The 18,626-nt window shown below is 52.4% G+C and overlaps 2 protein-coding genes across 6 annotated transcripts; one reads left to right on the plus strand and one right to left on the minus strand.

Moving 5' to 3' along the window:
• Position 1: 1 nt before the first annotated feature.
• alpk1 (alpha-kinase 1) lies at positions 2-6,726 on the minus strand. The gene is made up of 20 exons (XM_061764459.1): positions 6,586-6,726; positions 6,377-6,489; positions 6,160-6,314; positions 5,896-6,094; positions 5,766-5,825; positions 5,608-5,694; positions 5,453-5,529; positions 5,277-5,372; positions 5,099-5,203; positions 3,602-5,027; positions 3,376-3,523; positions 3,149-3,311; positions 2,852-3,038; positions 2,639-2,784; positions 1,346-1,469; positions 1,234-1,268; positions 1,024-1,158; positions 615-798; positions 441-528; positions 2-364 (listed from the first exon to the last, which is right to left on the minus strand). Exons 2-20 carry the CDS (start codon positions 6,486-6,488, stop codon positions 247-249), a joined length of 3,645 nt encoding a protein of 1,214 aa, XP_061620443.1. The 5' UTR covers position 6,489; positions 6,586-6,726; the 3' UTR covers positions 2-246.
• A 182-nt stretch (positions 6,727-6,908) lies between these two features.
• LOC133472924 (RAS guanyl-releasing protein 2-like) lies at positions 6,909-17,838 on the plus strand. 5 transcript variants are annotated; one of them, XM_061764461.1, is made up of 17 exons: positions 6,909-7,050; positions 10,314-10,415; positions 10,517-10,619; positions 10,777-10,833; positions 10,908-11,039; positions 11,200-11,350; positions 11,415-11,588; positions 12,510-12,626; positions 12,721-13,002; positions 13,087-13,161; positions 13,235-13,354; positions 13,438-13,553; positions 13,639-13,780; positions 15,082-15,118; positions 15,403-15,777; positions 16,621-16,692; positions 17,230-17,838. In XM_061764461.1, exons 2-16 carry the CDS (start codon positions 10,346-10,348, stop codon positions 16,677-16,679), a joined length of 2,010 nt encoding a protein of 669 aa, XP_061620445.1. In that variant the 5' UTR covers positions 6,909-7,050; positions 10,314-10,345; the 3' UTR covers positions 16,680-16,692; positions 17,230-17,838. The 5 variants fall into 5 exon arrangements, 4 of the variants coding, with proteins under 4 accessions (XP_061620445.1, XP_061620444.1, XP_061620446.1 ...); XM_061764460.1 differs by lacking the exon at positions 6,909-7,050 and adding an exon at positions 7,270-7,294; XM_061764462.1 differs by lacking the exon at positions 6,909-7,050 and adding an exon at positions 7,270-7,294 and having other exon boundaries at positions 15,619-15,777.
• Positions 17,839-18,626: the final 788 nt, after the last annotated feature.

The following is an 18,626-nucleotide window of genomic DNA, read 5'->3' on the forward strand; positions in this document are numbered from 1 at the left end:
GTAAGGCATTTCTGTACATTGTTGAAGATGCGAGCGAGCAAACAAACAAAGCAAACAGTAGACACATAATTGATCGCCAACAAATCTGAATTCAAAGATAGACCGCTTAGGGTCAGTACAACAAGCTTCAAACACAACGCCGATGTATTCAAGTTAACTTTTGTAAATGAGCGTGATCGTAGTTTAACGTGAGATGATTATGTGGACGGACGGGCGAGTGCTTCACTACTCTAACGATACGGTCGCTCATTTCACACGGAACAAGCTAAAGAAGTCGACCGGCTCCTCGTCCAGCGCGTCCTGGCAGAAGTCAGGAGGATTGAGCTGATTGGGGTCGGAAATGCCAATGACGTTGTTGAAGAAGCTGTGGGAGCAAAATAAACGGCCATGTAAACCCCAATAATAATAATGTTGTCATTATCATAGAAACGGTGACTTGCCTTGTCACCATCCAACCGAACGACAGAGTTTTGTAGGTTGTGGAGACAGGAATGCATCCGAATTCAGTGACCGTGACGATGTAGGGCGCTGCGGGATGAAGGTGAGGAGAGTGAACACGTGCGGGACTATTGAAGATTTGTTAGTTTCCTTCCCATCCCCACTCGGCCCCTCACCGTTGTCAGGAAGCTTGCCCGTCCACGTGTTGACGAGAAGACCCTGACCCGGGCTCGAGGAACTCCCCACGACGGCCTGGCCCAAAAGGGAAGCGTTTCTGGGGACCGCCATCGGGTGGAAGTCTACCCGCAGGGCTCTTTTCTTGCACGTGTGTTCCTGATGGTTAATCTCGTACATGAGGGCCTGGTGAACAGAAGACACGCTGGGTCACGTTGGGCACATGTAGCTTTCCGTTTTCAAATCCTAACACTCGCTATTATTGTGTCTGCATTAGAAGTTCTATGGAGTCTGACCGAGACGCTCCCATTTGGCCACTTTTCAAAACCCCCTCCCCTAACTCGCACGGCTTCCTTTTCATTTCTAACCAGGCTGCCTTAGATTCCCAAAGCAATGATCACAGGGGCTCACCTCTCTGTAGAGAAGAAGAGCATCATAGGTGAAAGACTTATTCTGGTAAAATCCAATCTCCTGGAGCCTTATCCTGTGTCCCAGCGCGTCGTACAGGTAGCGGGCGAAAGCCCAGAGCTGCTCGTTCTGTGTGGCCTGCACAAAGAGAGAAGATCGCAGTGAGCTCATTTACTGCCACTGTGGCAACACAGTCAGATAAATAATACGTACCAAAGTAAGCTGGCCGCTGAGAAGAGAAGGACTCGCTGTTTGGCGGAAGCAAAGTTGAACACAGTAAATAAGAGAGCCAAGAAAGCAAGCAGAGGCATCTCCATGTACTTACTGCACGGGTGAGGCTTCTGGGCCACGCACGCTGCCACAAAGCACGCAAGCACAACGAAAAGTCTCATGTTTGCACCCCTCCGCTGCTCGCAGGCACCCAGAAGTGAGCGAGGTGGAGTCACTTCCTTATAAGCGCACACAAACTGGGATAAGGTTCATCCTCCTGATGCCGTTTCACAACCGGCTGGCTTGTAAAAGCAGATTCCACGGAGTCGCTATCTTGCATTTCGCGCTTAAATTGAGATAAAGCTCGACATATTATTTGCTGCTGATGTAAACGCGCACGCCCAGCACCAGTCATCCCAAATATTTGGAGGGTAAGTGGCTTAGGGGGTCACGGGAGGTCAGTGAAGTCCGGGGTTGTTGTTGAGGTGTAAACGTGAAGCCACACCTCAACTTCTGTTGCATACGCTACATAGAGGGTTGTAATGATTGATTGATTGATTGATTGCGGGTCTGGGTTCATTTTGAAGCTGCTCTTTGATAACACACAAGTGCTACAACTAAAGACACAACACTCGGCACGCGGAGCCCGCTATCAGCAGACACGCAGGGTAGACGCATCTCGGCAGGGCCGCCGTTGCTCAGCAGCTCCAGCCCCGTACGCCTAAGGACACGTTGTGCCAAATTCATTTATTGTGAATACCGAGGATCTGAGGTCAAAGCGTGCATTAGGGGAAGGTTGGAGGCAAGGTTGGATTTGTTTCAACACCACCTGTGATGTATTTGTGTTTTTCAATGTCATTTCAATCATTCTGAACATTTTTTCTATCGTAATTCTAAAATAACAATCGCGCAACTTTGGCGGGTGACTCACAACTCAACGGCTTTTCGACAGAGTCTGCATTTTATTAGTTCGGCAAATCGCATCATCAGCAGGAAGCGTGACACAATAACATTCAGGTCAACCATCACCGATAAAGAAAAAAAAATCACCTGACGTCTCGTGTGTGCGTGTTAGAGAAGTACTCGCAATATGTATGTAGGTCACACTCATGGGTTGTGTCAGCCAGGGCTCAAACCAGTCGGACTACAATTCACTCATATATTTGGAAGGCTCACACATAGCAGGAAAGAGTTCCACTTTGAAAAACACAACACAATGCAAAACAAATCCAGCACAATAACCAAGGAAATAAATGGAGTGCTTTGTTATTGCATACGATGGAATGACGAAAATATGGCACAGTTGTTGATCCCAGCAGCAATGTTTCCGCCTCGGCTCAAGAACCGAATTAGCGAGGAACCACTTTGACTGTTAGGGCAATGGCGGCAGCTCGAGGAGCCGGCAAACCTTGTTGCACTGCGGTCCGTGTTGCTCCCGCAGGAAGGAAGCGATTCCGCTCTGAGCGAGGTTGGACGGGCCGCGCGGGGCCCTCGTGGAGTGTATCTGGGGGTCCGTGAGGTAAGTCAGCCCTTTGCCATTGGCCGTCGCCCACCCTGCGAGGACGACAAAATGTAGTCACGGTTTCATACGGACAAGCCGGCTTTCGCAAACACATCGCACCTTGCAAGTCCACGACGACGTCCTGGCAGTTGGAGTGCAGGTAGGTGAAATGTCCGAAGGCCAGGCCGTACTCCGTCGCGGGGAGCTTGTCGTTCTTCTTTTTGATGTTGTTGGTGAGTTTGACAAATTGGCCAAGCATGTAGGGCTCCACAGTGATGCAGCCCGCGATCTCATCTCCATCCAAAATCTGCTCGCCGGCACAGACCAGAATACACGGTAGTACGCTCCGAGGAGCACTAAACCTTAACGCGCGTGTCGTTTTGCGTCAAGTGTGTTGTGGGCAGGGTTGCGGCTCACCAAGAGCGCCTCCGAGGGCAGGAAGAACATCTGGGCCGTGACCTCCTTCTCATAGAGCCTCTTGTTGAATTCTGTCACGTAATACTGGGCCGTCATCTGCCTCTCCACATCTCTCAGGTGAAACTGGATCTGCGTTGGCTTCCGGTAGTCCTTGCCGACGTAACTGCGGATCGGCACAAAGTCGGAAGTTATCGCCGAGGTCGCCGATGCTCCTCTATTCTGCGCACCTGCTCAGCCTTTCCTCCTGGTGTAAGAACTGGACCCAGATGGCGGTTCTGTGGGAGCCGTGCAAGCCCATTGATTGGCCAATATAGGCACAGGTCTCCCTCGCTGTCCACAGTCCTGAGGCTTTGGAGAACTTTAAATGTAGCGCATCTGGCAGAGATGATAAGTCGTTGCAATCAATGGTACGGCAGGGACCGAGAACACATGAAGTCTGGACTCGAAACTTACCGTGGGCCGTGCTGTAGTGCTCAAGTTTGAACTTCGCCTTGTCGCTGCTCAGTCTCTTCAGCAGACAGCCGTGGCAAACCCCGGCCAGGAGGCTGCGGTAGTCCTCCCGGGACAACAAATACTGCCTCGCCGGGGTGTTGCTCTTGAGGCAGCTGTCGCACCGAGGGTACGACGTTTGAGGACCGAGCGTCAACTCGTCTGGTGTCCCGTGAGAATTTTCTGTCGAGGGTTCAGTGGTGCTACAGCTCCCAGAGTCTACATTAGGGCTCTCCAGCGCTTTGGGCATGCACAAGAATTCCCACCCAGAAGCAGTGTCATACTCTGGATCACTGGTTTGGCAATCTTGCGTTTTCATGAGAAAGAAGCTCCCACTGGACTCAGATGATTTGCTGCTCTGGCAGCTTCCTGCAGACCTGGATGTTCTCGAGATGTTTTCCCACGACGACTCTGATTTAAAACTGTTGCTGAGAGAGCTCGATCGCAGCATCAGCCGGGATAAGGACTGCGGCAGTTCGTCCGCCGGTGGGTCCGTTGGACCGTGGTCATCATCGGGGGTATCAGAGCCCACGGTTGGTATTTCAGCTTCTACTATTTCAAACTTGTCAGAACTGTGACTTGCACCGGAAGACAAGTGGGTGGCAAGTCTCTGTGATCTCAGGATTGCGGGGCTGTCGACGGCACACCTCCCTGACGCAGACCTTCTCGAGGAGGATTTCTTGCGGGAAGAGCCGAGACTGTTTGCACTCGCGACGTTGCTGCGGGGCTCAGGCAGTCGAGAAACATCCGACCGTGCGTCCCTTGAAAGTCCGCAGGCCTCTGTGATGCATTCGCCGTTAAAAACGTCCTCCGTTGTCCCAAACGCCGTAATGCACATCCTCGCTCCATCCACTACCTGGTTCCCGGCCTTACATTTTGCGTTTGTGGTCTTACACAGCGACATGTGATACTTCTGAAATCTGTGCAGCACCCTGGAGAAGTCATCCAAAGTGAAATCAGCCAATGCGCCACTCATGTTTCTGAAGCTATCGGGGATAAAAGAGCGGCTGTCGGAATTGACGAACGGCTCCACGTGCAACTCCAGCTTGACTCGAGCCATCAACCCCATGATTTCCGCGCAGAAGCTTCCTCTGTCCTGGGCGTCCGCGTGGCAGTAATCGTAAAAGCGAGCCAAAGCCTCTTGGCAAGCCCGCGACGACCGCGTCACGGCCTCAGAAGGTCCGTCAAGCCATTTGTGAGTGACAACGAGCGAATAAGCCGCCTTGATGAAGGTGTGCAGCTCCTGCTTGCTGGGGACCACCTCGCCCTCAGTTTTGGCGAGGAGGCCCACTTCGAACGCCTCCTTGGCCTGTAGCAGGAAGAACGTCCTCTTTGCGGGGAGACACGCCGCAGAGAAACTGTACGACAACAAGCAGGTCCCTTGGGCTGTCTACAAGAGACAGAGGAACTTCACGGCCACATTATGAGCTACTCCCGCGCCGTCGCGCAAATAAAACATACCGCATTGGTCAGCACGTAGAGTGACGTGTACTGGCTGTAGACCACCGCCATTGCGGCTGCCTTGGCTGCGGACAGAAGACGGTGGGATGCGTCGCCGAGCAAAGACTGCGTACGAAGACACACAAATGCAAACGGTACACTTGCTTCAAGATTCGAAGCAGTCAAGAGTCACACTCACTAAATCGACGTTTGGGGTCGACTTGAAAGCACGGAAGTCCTCATCGTTCATGGACAGCAGTATGTTAGCTAGGATGCCGAGAGAGGTTCCGATGCCCTGCGAGGTCGAGACAAATGCAGGGCGTCGGTACGGTGTGCAAAGCGGCCCGGAAAACCCGCAAAAAGGACCTCTGTGACCTTTTTATCCGGTCGAGGCAGCGCGTTGTAACCGACCAGAGAAGCCCAGACCAGCTCCGCGGCCTCCGCCCACAGACCTGCGAGCGTATTGACGTTGCCGAGGCGTCAAAAATGTTGCCGGCGAATGTTTGGACGGCAGGAGAAAAGAACCAGACCTAGTTTTTGCAAAACCGTTCCACGCACTTGCAGACTAACAGCTTGCACAAGAGCACGGTCACTTTCTGAACGGTACACCCAACATCCTGTCAAAAGATAAGAAAGGCGAATAATTCAGCGTGGCGCATTCGGAGACGTTCAAAAAAAACGAACTCACCTGTGTCGCCGCTGTTGGCAATGAGATGGCTCAGTATGTGCTCGGCCTTCTCCAGTTTGCCTAAAGGAGAGATGGCGATTCGCGTCATTCAGCGCTGTGGAAGTGACCGCGGCTGCGGAGTCTCATCCACCTGAGCTGAGGTACACCCGGGCCTGTCGTATGAGCAGCTGAGGGGCCACGGGGGCGCCTCGGTAGCGCTTGTGAAGCAGCTTGCTGATTTTCAACAACGAGCCGGACTCGTCTGTCCAGTAGAGGAAGCGGTCGAGCAAAAATATCACAGCGAGCGCCGCGCCGGCTTCCCGGGCCACGATGGCGGCCTCCAGGACGTTCTGGCAAGGCGGCAAAAGCGAGAAAAGCGAAACACGCGTCACGGCGTCACAATGCGCGTTCTCACCAGGAGCTGCGGTAGGTGCTGGCCGACGAGCTCGTTCAGGTTGCTTTTGTCTCGGGAGCTGACGGCCTGCTGGAACTGCCACCTCTCGGGCACGAAGGGCCACCTCATTTCCGAGGCCTCCCGCAGAAGCAAAGCCAGCTCCGCGCACAGGGAATCTGCAATGAAGACATTCGGCCATGTCGTCAATTGCCCGAAAGGGCGCCCTCTTGTGTCTGACCTCTGACACTGCAGTAGTTGTGCCTGTCGACGTCAGTGGAGGCTTCTTCTGCTGCTGCTTCTGCTGCCCTGAGGCACTTCCCGAGCAACTCGACGACTTCCTGGCTGCCCATTCTGATAAAAGCAAGAAACATGATAAGCCTTACTCGTCAACCGAGGCATCTTGGCTCGCTTTAAGTACATTTACGCATTTACGTTTGCAACACCTACCTGACCCGCTTTCAAGTTTTCTTTCACTTTCCGGTTAAGGGCGGACTTTTGCATGCTGCATTCAGGGCAATCGGAAATATGAGGACTATGCTCGCGGAACGTCTGGAAGAAAAGCCTTCCAGCCTACATTTCGACTTGAACGTGGTCCTTTTCGCTGTCGAAGCCTGCACATTTGGCGGCGGCACGTGACGCCACCAAGAGGCGGGACCGCGGAGCTGCAGCGCACAGCCGGAGGAGAGGACCTGGCTGGCGTGCGGAGCAGACGCGCATCCTCGCTGCGTTTTTTGCAGTAAAAGGGAACCCATTCAAAGCACATGCTGCAGGGACTTGTGATAAGTTGTCATTTGAAGGGCTTTTAGCGCCACAAAGACCGTGTCGGGGGCAGCTCATGTGCCTGCTCACTCCGCATTTGGTGGCCGTGTTCCAGCTGCATACGCAGGGCACGGGAGCCGTCCTCCTCTAAAGGTAAGAAATGCTCTTCTTTCCCCTTACTTACTTGGAGGTGACACCGTTGACTATAACTGCAATGCAAAGTGTTTGCTGGATTGACAGAAAGTGTGTTTCGTGCTCGCCTGCTACGGAGGGTGCCTAATAAAGCAGAGCGGCCCGCGAATCAGCCAGTCTCAACTACCCCGATGTACGCATGGATCCATTCTGAGAAGTTGGACGTGACCACCGGCTGGCTGCTAAACGGTCCGCATGAAGTCAGGTCGGGTTTGGAGTCTCTCGTCACTTATTTGGCATCACTCGGCAGGTCGCAGGTGTCTTGACGTGGTGGGGATTTTGCTCCCACCTCCTCCTCCTCCTCCTCCACAGCCTCTGGAGAGATTTTGAAGCGTGTTCGGGCGTCAGGCCCGATGATTACGTCCCTTGAAATAGCTCGACTCACAAAACCTCTGCACGCATGTTTCTTGGAGTCAGAGCGGCGGGATTTAGGCACTAATCTGCAACCTTCAAGTATTAGCGGCTGTCGGGATGCAGTCAAAGGAAAAGCGATTTCCCCGGATTTGATGAACAATCTGCTTTCATTTGGGAGGCTGGATCACGGTCAAATATCCTCAAGATTCCTAAATCAGTTTCGGGAAGCTTTTTCCCACCTCTCGCCACGGGTGAAGCGGTGCTCAACATGGACGTGAAATTGAAATTGGCCAAATTGGCCAGTGGCGATTGGACGAGCCAACTCTTACTTTCTTCCTCCTCTCCGTTGTGCGCCGCAGCGCGATTGCTTTAGCTTCGATATCAACATGGCCTCCGGCTCGCCTCCCCCACCCGCGTGGCGCTTTTCAGGCCCTAATTGGCTTCGTTGTTTCAGGGCGCCTGCTTGATGCCAGAAAATATTAGAGGACGAGAGGACAGAAGGCAGACGTACGACACAACGGGCTCATTCCGCCTTTCGTCGAAAGCCCGCAGACTGCCGAACTTGTCTCTCAATGTTTCTATCCGTGTCTTTAACAAGGCGAGGGAAACACGGACGCCGAGCGAGGCGGAACGCGACGAGCCACAAAATCAAGCCGCAGATAGAAGATCGTCAAGACGGACGTGCCGTTTGCCGGCTGGACGGAATAGCCGCGGCCGCAGTCGAGCCACGTCGGTCACTTGTGGGCGTCGGCCGAGAACGTGCAAAACAAATTCGGCCTCACTTAGAAAAGTCTCCTTGCAATTGAAGGAAAGTACGATGTGGGGAAATATGAGGTTTGGGGGTCAAATACTCGTCGGAGCTGCAACGACCTTTGAGGCGGTTATCGGGTGGGCTGGGTGACACGAAACTCAGAACTCAAGTCGCCCGCAATGGAAAAACCGCCGTAGCGCAGTGCAAATGCGTTATCCTTGCAGATAAACATGAAACATGAAGGTTATCCGAGCATAACAGAAAGCGGTGAGGAAACAGAGGAACGAATATCAGCAAAGTCACCGCTGGCCGGCCTTGCAATCCACCTGGGCTCCGCAACTCTTAATGGCTGTGAAAAAAGGCAAAGAGGGCCATTTGCGCTCACATCCGTACGTGGCATGCGCGGATGCCAGTAGCAACAAGAAGTGACCTTTTAGGACTTCAGAAGTGCAGAATAAGCTGAAGATGAACGCTGACTGAAATTTCAACGGAGTAAAAACGACGACGACTAATATGCAATTGCACATTTCATTTGTGTTCATACGCAACTTCCAGCGCAGTCAGGGTTTCACAAAGGAAGCTGTGTGATCAAAAAGAGGAAGTGAGAACGCAAGCGGTCGCCTTTACGTTGCACCTATTCTACACGCACGCACGCACACACACACACACACACACACACACACCCTTCCTGTGTTTGTGATCACATCTGGCCAAAGCGCTGCAGAGGCTGACACAATGTTCCATTGTAACAGCACCTTGTCACACACTTTGTATTTGTAGGCGTGAGCTCGACTTTGATACAAATGCCGGAAGCTTCTTCACGCTTGACTTTTCGAGCTTTGGAACAATTTCAAGAGCCTGTCTTCCGTGTGCGTTACTCTGCTGTACTTCTCCAAGCAAAGGCGCATCCGAAGACAGTCTCCCCTTCCACATCCCAGCATGCCTTTGGTCAAAATGGGGTATTTCCTGCGTGAAGATCAACATCTGAGTTTGGGCAGAATCGCTAGCCGCCCACGTGAGCCTGGGCTCAAAGTATTTACTTGCGTGGAAATGAGCCCGTTATGGCTCATCAATAGCGTCATCCGTCATCGCTACTTTGTCATTTGTCCCTTTAGGGAGGAGAATAGAAATTGATTCCAAAGTATTTTCGGGGAAAGGCCGAAAACGAGAGGCGGGCTGACATCTTGCCGCTGCACACATGACGCTAAAGCTCCCTGGGTGCGTGCAACCTGGCACGGCCGAGAACGACGACTGAGGGGAAATATATGGAACGCCGCATGAAGACAACGAGGAAAGGGAGCTTGTTCGCAATTAAAGCGTCCTCATCATGTTTTTGCTTCAATGCTGCACGCCGGTGACCGCATCGTGAGCAGGACGAGCGCTCTCATTTTCAGGACAGATTGTTCTCGACCGGAGGTCCCAGTGGACCGGCCGCCAAATTTCAGCTCAGACGGACTCTCGCTGACGATTTGCCGCCCTGTTTTATTTACTGGGAATATCGACGCACACATTGGCGAGACCCCGGCCAGTCGTCATTCTCTGCTCACCGTGCATACCGCTACCCGCACTAGCCGTCCCTGCAGTATTAATGAGCTCTTCGCTCTCAAAGTCTGCTTTTCAGTTTTCTGCCACTGAACACTCGGCAACGAACAATAAAACTCAGCTCATTGGCTACCTCCAAGTCCATTCATGAGCTTTCTGGGGCTCACGAGTGTGTTGTCTCTTCTCCGATGACAAAGAACTGCTCCCGCTTTTAACGATTTGCACGCGTGGATGTGCGCGGGGCCCGCGATCGAGTGTTTCCGCCAGGCTTCGTTGCACGCACACACTTGCAGAGACCGGGTGGGGTCTTTGTTCTGACGCCTCAACTTCTTCTCCAAACAAAGAATGTAGATTTTACTTTGACACCACGGTTGCCACGGTACTCGTAATACCTGCACGTTTGCGCCACATATTCTCGGAACGGATGCACGATGACTTGCGTTGTCTCGCACAGCTGCGTCGGGCCGGCCAGATAATAGACTGCGGTTTCCTGCCTTCGGGTCTGACGGCTGTCAGTTTGTGTCGCAATGAGGTTGCGAGAGACCGAAACACATTCAACTCTCTACTCCGTGTACAGTGCGGGGAAGGAACCGAGGCGGGGACGGCGGTATGGAGCCCATCACGTGCGAGCAGTCGGCCACAGTGGACGACTTGGTGGAGGCGTGCGTCCGAGCCTTTGGTTTGTCCTTTTGGCCATTTCTTTATGGACTTTTCTTTTGTGGTGAACATGCAAAATGTTAACAAGTGCCGTGTCCTCCACCCGTGTTGTTGTTGTTTTAGATGAAACGGGGGTGTTGGTGGACCCTGCCCCGGTGCGTATGTTCCTCACGATGCATCCTTGGTACATCCCGTCGACAGACATGGCTGCCAAGTTGGTGCACAAGTATCCTTCATTTTGATGGAAGTGGGCATCCTTTTCAAAGATTGCACTTTGAGAGCTAAAAGAGGGGCTGGGGGACAAAAGTGCCCCCAAACAGCATGCGGTCGACTAAAACGTGACCTTGGAATGGTGGAAGGGTTCTTCTTGACTCCTTGGTCAGATCCCAAGAGGGGGGCTGCACGGCAGCGCGGCGAAGCAGAATATGCCACCTCGTAAAGTAATCGACATCCTTCTTCCGCACCAATCGCAATCTTTGCGATTCGAGAGTCACTCGACGTTTATGCTTGGCAGGTATTGGATCTCCGAGTTTCCTGCAGAGTTCAATCTGAACCCGGAACTGGCTGAGCAGATGAAGGCCTTTAAAGACCTCCTGAGCACAGAGGGCAACGAGCGCCAGAGCCAGCTCATTGACATCGAGAGCGTGTAAGCCGTGAACGTTCTCTGTCCGTCTGTCGGCTCCCTTTTCTGACTTGCTCGGCAAAGCGTGCGAATTTTGGGGCGCAAGCCCAGCAGTCGCGCTTCGAGCAGATGTCGCTTCCAAAACATATCTGTATCCTCCTAAATCCCCGTGGTTTGCCCTTAGGCCGTCGTATGAATGGAAGCGTCAGGTGACTCAGCGTGTCCCGTCCGTCTCCAAAAAGAGGAAAATGTCTTTGCTCTTCGACCACCTTGACTCCTGTGAACTGGCTGAGCACCTGACCTACTTGGAGTACAAATCCTTCTGCAAGATTTTGGTCAGTAGGAGCGCCGCGACCGTCTCAAAGCTCGGCCGGATTTCAAATGTGCTTGCGTTTTTAGTTTCAGGATTACCACAGCTTCGTGATGCACGGCTGCACGGTGGACAACCCGGTGCTGGAACGCTTCATCACGCTCTTCAACAGCGTCTCGCAGTGGATCCAGCTCATGGTGCTCAGTAAGCCCACGGCGCCTCAGAGAGCCTCAGTCGTCTCGCACTTTATCAGAGTTGCACAGGTCGGTTTTTGGCTCCACCCGTACTTTTGTACTTTTGTTGATGTACATCTATTTAGCAGTCCTCCGTACATCTTACATCATCTATGTAAACCGCTATCCCAGTTGCTATCTCCTACATTTCCATGTTAGCTGCCACTTTACATCTCCTTATGTGGTGATACCTCATCGTCCTTTCAGTGCAGAGCCATTCCTTGGTTTTGCGTCCTGAACCAATTGATGCCGTCGTTCGCGTCGGTCTCGTCATCGCATTTGGCCACCCGGTCTTCATGCCTGCCATGTTTTCCTCTTCATCTGACATGAAAGATTTTCCACAACTGCAATGCATAATAGCAACACTTGAATTGCCTTCCGGTTTAAAAATGGCTGAGCGCGTTTGGTGGCGCGCACGCCGGGCCAAAAAATGAGGTCGGAGCTGATTTCATGTGAACTTTTCTCTCAGCTTCCCCCGGGGTGCAATTGTCGTGTTGCACATGAAGGGCTGTTGTTGCAGACAGCAACGTAACACATACTCCAGTCAAGAGTGTATTGCGCTGGTGGCGCAAGCGCGAATGCCATCGCCCTAAAACGGATCCTTTTTTTTTTTTCCTCGCGCTGGGCACGTGTTTGCTGCACAAACACTGGGCTACCTTCCACGCTGCCTGAGCAGCCGATTGCAAACGGGTGACCTGAATGAGTTGATCCCCCTCGGGCGGTCCTCCCGCACAGCTGCGACCCCATCGATTGTGCGGGGAGATGTCACGCAGGCTGAAGGGCATCGCGGGTCCCTGCGGAGGGCCGTTCACAACATGTTACAACTTTGATGCCGCCCGGTTAACGCGCTCACTTTTTATCGGGGACGTCACGCCGCCTTGCTCCTAACGAGTCCTTTGCATCTCTGATTGAAGAAAAGCCACATTTCGCTGTTGAACTGCTCCTCAACAGAAGCTCCTGCAGCTGCAGAACTTCAACACGTTGATGGCGGTGGTGGGCGGCCTCAGCAACAGCTCCATCTCACGCCTCAAAGACACGCAGGCGCACATCAGTGCTGAAACCAACAAGGTGCGTCCCACTGAAGCGGCAGAGATTTGCTGGGTAGCTTTTTGGTGGGTGTCCTTGCTGATGGCGCCAATATCTACCCATACATCCTTTTCAGGTTTTTAACGGCCTCATCGAGCTGGTGACGTCGTGCGGCAACTACAGCCGGTACCGCAAGTGCTTCTCGGAAAGCTCCGGCTTCCGCTTTCCCATCCTGGGCGTGCACTTGAAGGATCTGATCGCCGTGCACGTGGCGCTGCCGGACTGGACCGACAAGGAGAAGACGCGAGTCAACCTGGCCAAAACCCAGCAGCTCTACATCATCCTTCAGGAGCTGGCACTGATACAGAACACGCCGCCCAACGTGGACGCCAACACGGACCTGCTGAACCTCTTGACAGTGGGTGCCGGAGATGCAGAATGCCACCCTCTGCCTGAATCAGGTTCTGATGAGAAGAGGCACACCTCTTGGTGTTGTGCACAGGTATCTCTGGACCAGTATCACACAGAAGAGGAGATCTACCAGATGTCTTTGCAGAGGGAACCTCGCAAGTCAGCGGTAAGCGCCAGTGTGAGAGGACCGTTCTTCCTCCAGAGTGCAAAAGTGACACCGATGCTTGCGTCTGTCGCAGAACTCTAGCCCCGCTCCGGCTCCTGACCCCAAGTCCACTGTGATCTACGAGTGGGCTGTGTCGGTGAAGCCCAACGCTGACCCAACGCTCATCAAGAAACACATCGAGAAGATGGTGGAGGTAAGCGAAACTCGCGGGTAACTGGTGTTCAGCATCCTCTTTGCTTGGTTAATCACCTCCTCCCAACCTCCCGCGTCACACAGTCTGTCTTCAAGAACTTCGACGCAGATGGCGATGGCCACATATCCAGGGATGAGTTTGAGGCCATCAGGAACAACTTTCCCTACCTCAGCAAGTTCGGAGAACTGGACAAGAACCAGTGAGGGACATTCATTTGGTCCCCGGCCATAAACCGAAACCGAGGTGCGGTAATCCGAGCTGCGTCCGTGTGCCCCCTTCCGCAGAGACGGCAAAATCAGCCGGGAGGAGATGATCGACTACTTCATGAGGGCCAGCTCGCTTCTCAACTGCAAAATGGGCTTTCTCCACACCTTCGCCGAGGCCACCTACGTCAAGCCCACTTTCTGCGAGCACTGCGCCGGCTTTGTGAGATATGATTGATCTTTGTCAGCTTCTGCGCTTTTGAATGAATGCATTGCTCTCCATTTAGAAAAGGTTCACTGAGCTCAAACTGCAGAACCAGAGCCGCAAAGAACCCACGCTCGTCTGCTGCCAGGTCAGCTCAGGGCCAATTATTCTAAATCCTCCGCCACAACCTGGGAAAGGAAGATAATTGCCGTGTGGTGATGTGTGTGCGGCCCTTGACATTTCCCACACAACACACACGAGTGGGCTCAACGAGAACATCGTGTTATCCAAGGGCACATTTTGGATTCGGAATGCGACGACCGCGATTCTCAAAACAGAAATGAGGCGGCCGCGACATGTCAGTGGCACATCCTCATCTGCCCACTTTCCTTTTGGACAAATCGTCGTTTGTCCACGTCGCGTAGCGTGTAACCACTTTCGGTTTTCATACACGTCATCTCACGTGGCGGCGCAGTTCCGCTAAACTGACAAACGCGAGCGAATGAGCAGATCGTCTTATCTGTCTGCACAATGCAACAAACGATTCCGGAAGCGTAGCAATGAAACGGCAAGTCACCGTTGTCTGCGTCACTGAGGAAACCATCGGAAATGTTGAAAATGCAATATTAAGGACACAAATAAGAATTGTATTGTGCAGAGACATGAAAGGTCAGCCAGCGGAGGCGGCGCGAGCCCTCCTTGACTTTGTTGCCCACTGTGTGTGTGCGTGTGCGCGAAGAGGTCAGGATATTTTCTGCCTTGTCAGATGTTGCAGGGGCCGCGTGCGATCTCGCTTTCATGTCGTGGCCCCCCCGCGCCGTGCGCGCCGACACTTCCCCTCCGGCATCGCTCTTGATGTCGTCCGACCGTCCCGCCGAGCTCCTCCCTCGTATCGCGCTTGACGATTTGTTTTTGCTCGCTTTTCCTGCTGCCGTTTATTTAGCGCTCTCAGATCATCATCATCCCTGCTGTATTGAACTCTTTTTCCACTCGTTCCGTTTTCCTGATTTTGTTTTTGGGCGTGGCTGAAACGGTGCCGTCGGGGGTCGGGTCGCCACGCGTGGCACGCCCCCCCGCTATACCAACTTCAGCGCCTTCCTTCGCATCAGTGGTTATCCAGTGCAATTGCGAGATGTAGTTAGTTAGCTAGCTAGCTAAGCCTCATCTTCCCTTGGCATAATGTGCTGGCGCGTGTGCACGTCACACAGACAAATGTGCAATAGCGAGGAGGAGGGAAAGATGTAAAAAAAATAAATAAAAGTCAATCACAAATTGTGTCTGTCGGTCCAAACAAACCTTCCTCTTTCTTTTCTTTGAAGATTTGGGGCTTCTACAAGCAGGGCTACAAGTGTAAAGGTAAGACAGTCCTTCAATTTCTACTCAAACACCGAGCGCTAAGCCTGACAGCCGCACACATTGCGTGACGTGAATCCCAGAAGCCCCGTAGCCATTAATCGCAGCTTTCACGACTGCAGTCGGAGCTGTGTAGCGCCGTCGACAGGGACGCGACTAGAATGAACCCCTTGTTGCGACACGAAGGCCCCCCCTCGCTCTCGTTACGTTCGGCTGAATGAGTGTTTGAAAACAATTCCCCGTGAATTCATGAAGGACATTTGTTCAAATGTATCCCGATCGTTCAGACTCCCCCTGGTTTGCCTCGCCGTGTGTTTGTGCGAGTGCTCGTGTGTCTGCATGGCGTTTGGCAGCAACTTCCCTGTGTCTGAGCCTCTCTCTCCACCCCACTCCTCATCTGCGTGGCGCCCTCGCGCTCTCCTCGCCTGTCCTCGGGACGCCCCACCCTCCGCTGCTCCTTCGGCACCTTTCCCTGCCGCCTTCCCTTCCTTCTGCGGGCGCAGCCTGCGGGGTCAACTGCCACAAGGCCTGCCGCGGCCGCCTGGTCGTCGAGTGCCGGAAGAGAACCAAGAGCATCAGTCACGAGACGCCGCCCGCTCTTCAGGCCAGGTCCTACAGCTTCCCGCCACCTGCCAACCCTCCGCCCAACGTCCAGAACACCGGTAAGAGATCCCAAACTAGAATTGGAGAATCCACCGTGTACTTTCCAAACTGCCCTTCCGTTTCACGTTCACGATAAAACCTCTTGCAGACATTCAAACCAGTTATGCAATATCAAATGCGAAAGTTTCCACGACGTTGATTAGTCCCAGAGGAGCTTGTGACTTTGGTGAAACTTGAAAGACTTGAGACTGAAGACCTGCCGAGCGTAAACCTCAAACTTAATATTGGTCAGTCCCCATGCGGGTACAAATGATTGACCCATCGAAAGTGGTGGAAATGGCGCGCTCTCTCTGACGATGCAATGATAATGGCTCAACAAACTTGCGATGGTTTTAGAGATACGAGGATTAGCGCCCGATGCCGGCAAAATGTGACGTCACCCACCTCTGGACGCACCACCTGCCAGTCACAGCGATGGCAAACGATGATGAGACGAGACGAGACCAGACGTCATCGGCGGCGAATGCTTTCAGGGCGCGTTTAAATGGAGTCACGCGTGGAGCCGTCACCCGGAAAGAAAGCTCACGCGCGATTGGATTCGTCCGCCGCGTCTCAGCCCTTTCATGTCGTAGCGCCGACAGCCACCCGCGGCGCTGCGGTCCTAAAACAATCGAGATTCATTTGCCGTGGGAATGTAATTGGCACAATGCAGCGATGCCACCGACTCACTTTTTCTTTTTGCGCCGCCTCTGGCATCCGGCGGCTGGCGGCTTTTACGTCGGCGCTGCCGGGCCACCACATCGAAATGACAATATAAACAGACATTGCCTTTTTTTTTTCCCCCCAATTTGACAGACGCATCCGACCTCATGTTTCTGCTGTGTCTTCTTTGTTGTCCCCAGTCATTGCTGAGGAGGATTTAGAGGCAGTGGAAGAAGGCGTATTTGACGTTCACCTGTAACAACTTCAAAAAGGTAACAGGGTAGCCAAAATATTACAACCGGGCCCCCTTAAAGACACACATACTGTAACGCAAACACAACTTGCAGCTTAATCACACTTTATTTCTTGGAATTCTCTTTTTTTAATCATGTTTTAATATTTGTATTTTACAATACAATGCTATTTTTCCTTGATTAAAAGCATCCATCCATCCATCCATCCATTTTCACATTCCCACCTACGGGCAAGTTAGAGTTTTCGGGATGTGGGAGGAAACCCACGCGGGCACGGCCGAGGCCGGAATTTGAAACCCGGTTCTCAGAACTGTGAGGCAGATGTGTTGCCGGCAAGTAACAAAAACGGTGTGATGATAATGGATTCATGCCATTTCAATTCATACTCGATTTGAGCTGAGTAAACCTGAATTGACACGATCAAATTTGCATTTGAACACTAGAAACCTAAAAAAAAAGAAAGAGCGTTGTTTCCTTCCCCCTTTGATAAAACCCTTCAAGAGGCTCACAGTGAATGTGCTTGAACGTTGACGTTAGCGTCTCACTCCTTTGCAGGCAGCTTATGTCTTCAGCTGCGGAAGCACTCAAAGAGAGCTCGCCGGAGGTCCCCGCAGTGACGTCAAAGGACAACAGCCACTGCTGCCGCCCAGTGGATAAATACTGCTCCTGCAACACTTGCAGCAGCATCTCCATTGGCCTCTGTGGACATGACAATTAGTGGTAACAATGTTATTTTTGTGTCACCTGCCCCGCACTCGTATTTACCGAAGAATGAATCCTGATGCAACTTGCTGCATTTTTGCTGTTGCACGCCAAACGATCATTTACCATGAGTTAGTACGCGACATCCGCAAAGGAGTAGGTTTTGTTTTCCCACAGAGAGACTCTTTCAGCCAACGAGCGCCATCTTGTGAACATCTGGTAAGTCACTGAATGCGACGCCGGGACACAGGAAATGTCCTGTGGGAATTGCTTAAAAGGCGGCAGCTGCCTTGACGGACGACGTTTCCGATGAGTTTTTCTGTTTGGTTGTCTCCCACTGCAACCGCCTCAGTCGAAAAAGAAGTCAAATGCTTATTTCCCCCCCCCCGGCCTTCTTCTCCTTGTCTGTGCAACAGTGTTTGTCCACCGCCTGTTAGTGCAGATGAATAAAAATAAATGGCAGTTTTTTGTTTTCTTTTTCATCACACAGGCCAAAATTGTCCACGCGGCCCTCCCGCCGTCCTCGGTGTAACCGGCCGGCTATGCGACTCTCTCGGCCGCATGAATAAAGCCGACCCCGATGAGAGTCTTGCGGTCAATATCGCGTCGCGTGAAAATAGTCCGGTTCCGGTTCGGCGGCGGGATATCGATCCGGCTCTACCTGGCCCACTTTTCACTCCAGAAGCCACTTCTTGTCACCGCTGGAGTATTGGGTCATGCTTGCGCTTCACTCCTAATGGTCCGACTTTGAGCCCTTTCACTCGCTGTTCAAAAAGGGCCAAGGCACCGTTTCCATTCATCTGCATTGCGTCTCGTGTCCACCGGCTTCTGATGTGAAAAACACATCCGGGTCAGGTGTCATTTCGCAGGCATCGACTGCAGTTCGCAACCTTAACAACGCTACGGGAACACGTTTTTCAGACATTTATTTTCAAGTTAAAAAAAGAGGGAAAACCATTAATTGAACCCAGAAACGCATTCTTTCGCTTTACGTTTGTACTTACCGTACGTACATTTCAGAACTTTTTTTTTTTTGCACATTTACTTAAAGGAGTTGAATCAGTAGTACTATGACCATATTTTTGGTCTTTTAAAAACTTTTTTTTTTTAGCTTTTAAGTACAATATGAATAGTTTTGCCACTTCATGGAGTGCAGTGGTGCCTCGGCATAAGATCACAATCAGATCCATGCCAAAGTCTTGACCTCCACGGGGGTCAATACTGCAAGACCAACAAGAGAAGCCATGTTG

This window comes from Phyllopteryx taeniolatus, chromosome 23 (genome assembly GCF_024500385.1).
Source record: "Phyllopteryx taeniolatus isolate TA_2022b chromosome 23, UOR_Ptae_1.2, whole genome shotgun sequence".
Lineage (NCBI taxonomy): Eukaryota > Metazoa > Chordata > Actinopteri > Syngnathiformes > Syngnathidae > Phyllopteryx > Phyllopteryx taeniolatus.

Bases quoted from the DNA above. Each gene is read 5' to 3' on its own strand.
- alpk1 (XM_061764459.1), bottom strand. From the start codon at position 6,488: ATGGGCAGCCAGGAAGTCGTCGAGTTGCTCGGGAAGTGCCTCAGGGCA. The intron at 5,826-5,895 runs GTGGATGAGACT...TCTCTCCTTTAG, and splicing joins CCGGGTGTACCTCAGCTCAG to GCAAACTGGAGAAGGCCGAG. The intron at 5,373-5,452 runs GTCACAGAGGTC...TCGACCTCGCAG, and splicing joins TGCCTCGACCGGATAAAAAG to GGCATCGGAACCTCTCTCGG.
- LOC133472924 (XM_061764460.1), top strand. The intron at 13,003-13,086 runs GTGGGTGCCGGA...TGTTGTGCACAG, and splicing joins ACCTGCTGAACCTCTTGACA to GTATCTCTGGACCAGTATCA. The intron at 15,119-15,402 runs GTAAGACAGTCC...CCGATCGTTCAG, and splicing joins GCAGGGCTACAAGTGTAAAG to ACTCCCCCTGGTTTGCCTCG.